The following is a 5,830-nucleotide window of genomic DNA, read 5'->3' as shown; positions in this document are numbered from 1 at the left end:
TACTCATCATACCTGACTTTAGCATCGGAGGGGGGATCCTCGAATCACCCTCGAGGCTAGTTCATCTTTGTTATCTGCGCAGGATATCATCAGGATAACAACAACACTCGACCACCAAGACATCTCCAACCGTTCCCAAATCTTACCGGAACAATTGGCGCTAGAAGGAGGGGATCTCCCAATCTTGTCCAGTAAATCAGCCATCATGGATACCAACAACAAAAAACCTAGAAAAAACAACAATCTCCCACAATCAGCAGTGATCACACCAACATCAGTAGCACAACCCACCGCAGTCAAACCTTCTCTCTTACCTGTCTCAACCAGCCAAGTCACACCACTTACCAATCCTCCCCCAAAAACACTCAAGTCACAGATAAGCATTGCCCCCCCAGGTTTAGAAGACCCGAACGACGTGATCATAGAGGACGAAACGTCCATGGAAGAAAGGGCACAAGATTCCCCATCACCCCCACAGATTCAGAGCAACCTCTCGGCGTTGTCCCAAAGGTTCACACCACAACAGCTGCTGACGGCTTCGGCCGTCATGAAAGCAATGGCTGAACTGTCCTCAAGGAGGACAGAGGGAAATCAGATCGTGGTTACCGGCAGTCGCCCGGGTGCGATGCCGGTTAGAAATCTCTACGAAACCCTAGAGCATGAAGTGGTACTGCCAGCACAACCTGAACCAATACTTGTACACAGTGAAAATCCGGGCAGAAGAAAAAGGCATAGCTCTCGGCGCAGAGAAAGGTCCACTAGACGCCGAGAGTCGGTGTCAGAACAAGAAGGATCGTTTCCTGCTGGTAGGGAATCGACACCGTATCACGAGGAGTACATCGTACAGTCTCCACAACCGGGTTGGAACAGATATGAAGGATATCTACCTCATCAGGAGCCGATGAGGCGAACCATACACCCCAAAGATTCCCCACTCTGCAGGGGTATACTGGAGCAACCTATGGAGAAAGTGAAGATGCCGACGTGCAAATACAACGGAACCACAGACCCCGAAAATCACTCCACCGCTTTCGAACAACACATGATGCTGTATTCTGACTCAGATGCCATGTGGTGCAAAGTGTTCCAAACCACATTATCAGGGGTGGCAGTCGATTGGTATAAAAAGTTACCGGCCGGATCGATATTCAGTTTTCGGCAGATACAAGAAGACTTTGTGAGGCGATTCATTAGCAAGGTTGAACGAAAGAAAACATCTGGAGAGCTGATGTCAATCTCACAAAGGCCGAAAGAACCGCTGAGAGAGTACCTTACTCGGTTTAACAACGAATCCATCACAATACCAGATTTACAGCAAGAAATAGCCGTCTTGGCTCTGTTGAGAGGGATGCAAGAATGCGAGTTCAAAAGATACCTGGGAAGAAAATCATTTACCTCGCTGGGGGAGGCCTTGAGAAAATCAAACGAGTATATCAGGAGTGATGAGCTGATGCTAATGTCACCCCTGGGGGGAAATCAGGCAGTACAATCGGCCAAGAAGGATCATGTTCCCATACAGCAACACAATTACCGGAAAGATAACGGTAGAAAGGAGGGCCATCAGCAGAGAGGGGGATATCCGAATAGACAACAGCCGGTAGGGGCTTATCAGGTGTACACTCCCCTGAACACCGCCAGAGCCACGATCTACGTAGTAAATAAATCGGCAGCGTGGAGAAAACCGTTACCGATGGATGCCCCAGGTAACAATAAGAACTTTTGTGCTTTTCATAATGATCATGGTCATTACACGGAGCATTGTAAAGAGCTCAAGGATAACATCGAAGAGCCGGTAAGAAGGGGATACCTATCCCAGTACAGGGTTCGACAGGAAGGTCAGGGAGGAAATAATAGACAGGGCAGTTCGCATAGTCATGCCCCATATACACCTACTCAGCCAGGGTATGTACAGCCCACTGGTAGGATTGAGCAGGCACCACCATCCCGGCAAGAAATCCGGTCATTACCGGAAACAGGCAAAGATGGGGCCGATAGGGGAAAGAGACCCACGGTTTGGGTGATCTCTGGAGGGCCCGTGCATGGAGGTACAGTCAGCGGGGCGATAAGAAATCTAGAGGAGCACAGGCACTTGGTGAGTTACCATAGCGCAAGGAAATGGCCGGAACCAATCCCCCTACCGGTCATCACATTCACCTCGGACGATTGTCGCGGCATTATATATCCCCATGATGACCCGCTGGTATTGGAACTCGAGATAGCAAACTTCCCCGTCAAGAGATGCCTGATTGATGGAGGCAGCTCTGCGAACATCATATTTTGGGAAGCTTTCACCCAGCTGAACATAGATCACGGAGAGTTAGCAAGGGTGAGCTATCCCGTTATCGGATTCTCTGGGGCCAGCGTCTACCCAGAGGGCAGTATCCGTTTACCGGTTCAAGTGGGTAGAGGATTGTCAGCCAGGGACTTAATGGTCGACTTTTTGGTGATAAAAGTACCAGCAGCGTATAACGTAATAATTGGTCGACCATTCATTCATGACGCACAGGCGGTGGTGTCCACATATCATTTGACCATGATATATCTCTCAAATCTGGAAAGAACAGAAAGGGTACATGGCAGTCAGGAGACTGCCAGATCGTGTTATCTGACAGCGATAAAGGCACCAGGAAGGATGGTGCCGAAAACCAACCTTGCCCGAGAAGCAAACATGCCAACCAAAAGAAAGAGAGGGGATCTGAACATGGAAAATTTTGATGAAAGGCCGGTTTGCGTCCCAAGGCCGGCTGCAGATGGAGAAACTCGGGAAATTGAATTGGTAGAAGGAGTTCCAGAAAGAACGGTACGAATAGGTGCCGATATGGAGGCAGATCAGCAGGTCAATCTTATCGGCCTGTTACGAGAAAATGCAGACGTCTTTGCCTTCTCTGCAGATGAAATGCCCGGTATCAGCCCAGACATCATAGTGCATCGTCTGAATGTAGACAAGTCAGTCAGGCCGGTAAAGCAAAAGAAGAGAAATTTCTCCAATGAAAAAAATGCTGCAATAAAAGAAGAAGTGGAAAAACTGCTGGAAGCAGGGTTCATAGAAGTTTGTGACTACCCCGAATGGTTGGCCAACGTAGTCATGGTAAAAAAGTCAAATGGCAGTTGGCGAATGTGCGTAGATTTTACCAATCTGAATGGGGCGTGCCCCAAGGACTGCTATCCATTGCCACGAATCGATAGACTGGTAGATTCAACAAGTGGCCACGCTCTTTTGAGTTTCCTGGATGCCTTCTCAGGGTATCACCAAGTCAGCTTGTGTAAAGCCGATAGAAAGAAGGCCTCCTTCATCACAGATTCAGGGGTATACAGCTATAAGGCTATGCCATTTGGGCTGAAGAATGCAGGAGCAACCTACCAGAAGTTGGTGGATAGGGTATTTGCTTCCCAGAAAGGGAGGAACATAGAGGTATATGTGGATGACTCAATAGTTAAAAGCCGATTGGCCAGCGACCACAACGACGACTTGAGAGAAACTTTCAAAACTCTGAGGAGGTTCAGGATGAAGTTAAACCCCAAGAAATGTGTATTCGGGGTCCGATCAGGAAAGTTCCTGGGTTTCCTAGTAAGCGAAAGGGGGATCGATGCCAATCCAGATAAGGTAGATGCAATTATGAATCTACCAGAACCCGGTTGCATAAAGGACGTGCAAAAGTTAACAGGAAGAATGGCCGTATTGACCCGGTTCATTAGCAAATCAGCAGACAGGTCGTTGCCCTTTTTCAGCGTGTTAAAGCAAAAGAAGAAATTCAAGTGGGGAGAAACAGAAAAAGCAGCCTTTGAGGCAGTAAAACGGCACCTGCAAGTCCTACCCACAATAGCTCGACCAGTGGAAGGGGACACGCTGCAGCTATACATATCTGCTTCTCAGCACACAGTAGCAGCAGTTCTGATCATAGGGAAAGATAAAACACAGATACCGGTGTACTTTGTCAGCCACATCCTGCAAGAAGCAGAAACGAGGTACTCCTTGATAGAAAAGTTGGGGTTGGAAGTATTGATTGCAGCCAGAAAGCTGAGACCTTACTTTGATGCACACGGAATCCAAGTCCTCACAAACTACCCACTGGAAAAAGCAATGCAAAAAATGGACACATCAGGTAGACTCCTAAAATGGGCGATTGAACTATCAGAGTTTCACATGGAGTATCGGCCCAGAATGGCTATAAAAGCCCAAGCACTGTCTGACTTCATAGTCGAAGCATCATACCAGGAGGAGGAAATAAAGGAAGGAATATGGGAAGTAGCAGTAGACGGCTCGGTCACCAAATCAGGGGCAGGAGCAGGGGTAATAGTTACCTCACCAGAAGGAGACCAGTTCGAGTATGCTATTAAGTTCTCTTTCCAGGCATCAAACAACGAGGCAGAATACGAAGCTGCAATCGCTGGCATACAGATCTGCACGACAGCTGGTGCTCGTAGGCTCATGCTCACAACCGACTCACAGCTGGTAGCAAACCAGTTCTCAGGAGAATATGAAACGAAGGAAGAATCCATTAAACGATACGCCGAAAAGCTTAAACAGTCAGTGGCACAGTTGGAAAGCTTCGAAATAAAATTAGTACCCCGATCAGAGAACATGTTGGCAGACTCCCTGTCAAAACTGGCCAGCTCAAGTGCTCTGGTAAAGTCAGTAATGATGGAAGTCATGCATCGAAGGAGCACTGAAGTATTGGGAAAAGAGGTCATGGTAATCACGAGCCAACCTGAATGGTATGACACCATGTGGGCATACAAGAGAGATGGAACACTGCCTGCAGAAAAAACAGAAGCAAGAAGGTTGATTAGGAACTCATGCTGGTTTGTAATCATCAGAGGCCAACTCTACAAACGGGGTTTTAGCTTGCCTCTTTTGCGATGCATATCAGCATACGAATCGGCACGACTGATAGAAGAAATACATGAAGGAGTGTGTGGAAATCATCAGGGAGGAAAAACCCTTGCACTGAAATGCCAAAGGCAAGGATACTACTGGCCGACAATGCTAACAGACGCACAGGAATACGTTAAGAAATGTGAAAAATGTCAAGTTTTTTCAGCAGTCATCAATCGTCCTGCAAACGATCTCATGCCAATCCTAAATCCAGTACCGTTCGCCCAGTGGGGAATGGACATTCTGGGACCTTTCACAACGGCATCCGGTGGAAGAAAATTTCTGATAGTGGCAGTCGACTATTTCACCAAATGGATAGAAGCAGAACCGGTGGCAAAGATAACTGCAAATCAGGTCAAAAAGTTCATATGGAAAAATATAATCACCAGGTTCGGATTACCGATGGCAATCGTGATGGACCATGGGGTACAGTTTGATTGCTCGCCAGTTCAAAGTTTTTTGAGTATGTACAAGGTCAAGTTTGCCTACTCTTCTGTTTGTCATCCCCAAAGCAATGGACAGGCAGAAGCTGCCAACAAGCAGATACTGGCAGCAATGAGAAAGAAGCTAGACGACTATAAGGCTGGTTGGGCCGATATTGTTCCAGATATACTTTGGGGAAATAGAACCACCGTTAAGGAAGCAACGGGAGAGAGCCCATTCCGTCTATGTTTCGGATCAGAAGCAGTGATACCAGCAGAAGCAGGGTTACCTACATTCAGGATCCAGCATTATGAAGAAAACAAGAACGGTAAACTGTTAAAGCAGGAGCTGGATCTTCTACCAGAGATCAGACTCAGAGCAGAAATCAGATCGGCGGCTTACAAGCAGCGCATAAGTAATGCCTACAACAAAAGAGTAAAACACAGACAGCTTGAAGTAGGAGACCTGGTGCTCCGCAGAACTGCAGCTACAGGCAAGGCAAAGGCCCAAGGAAAGTTAACCCCAAACTAG

At 47.5% G+C, this 5,830-nt stretch overlaps 1 protein-coding gene across 1 annotated transcript; it reads left to right on the top strand.

Annotated features, from left to right (window-relative positions):
• Window positions 1-439: 439 nt before the first annotated feature.
• Window positions 440-5,830, top strand: LOC130467203 (uncharacterized). Its single transcript, XM_056835636.1, has one exon. The coding sequence runs from the start codon at window positions 440-442 to the stop codon at window positions 5,828-5,830; it is 5,391 nt and encodes a 1,796-aa protein (XP_056691614.1).

Source organism: Spinacia oleracea, chromosome 2 (genome assembly GCF_020520425.1).
Source record: "Spinacia oleracea cultivar Varoflay chromosome 2, BTI_SOV_V1, whole genome shotgun sequence".
In the NCBI taxonomy this organism is placed as follows: Eukaryota; Viridiplantae; Streptophyta; class Magnoliopsida; order Caryophyllales; family Amaranthaceae; genus Spinacia; species Spinacia oleracea.
Note: the sequence above shows the minus strand (reverse complement) of the source record. Positions and strands in the feature narration are given on the sequence as shown.

Excerpts from the sequence above, each read along its gene's own strand:
- LOC130467203 (XM_056835636.1), top strand. The coding sequence starts at position 440 with ATGGAAGAAAGGGCACAAGATTCCCCATCACCCCCACAGATTCAGAGC.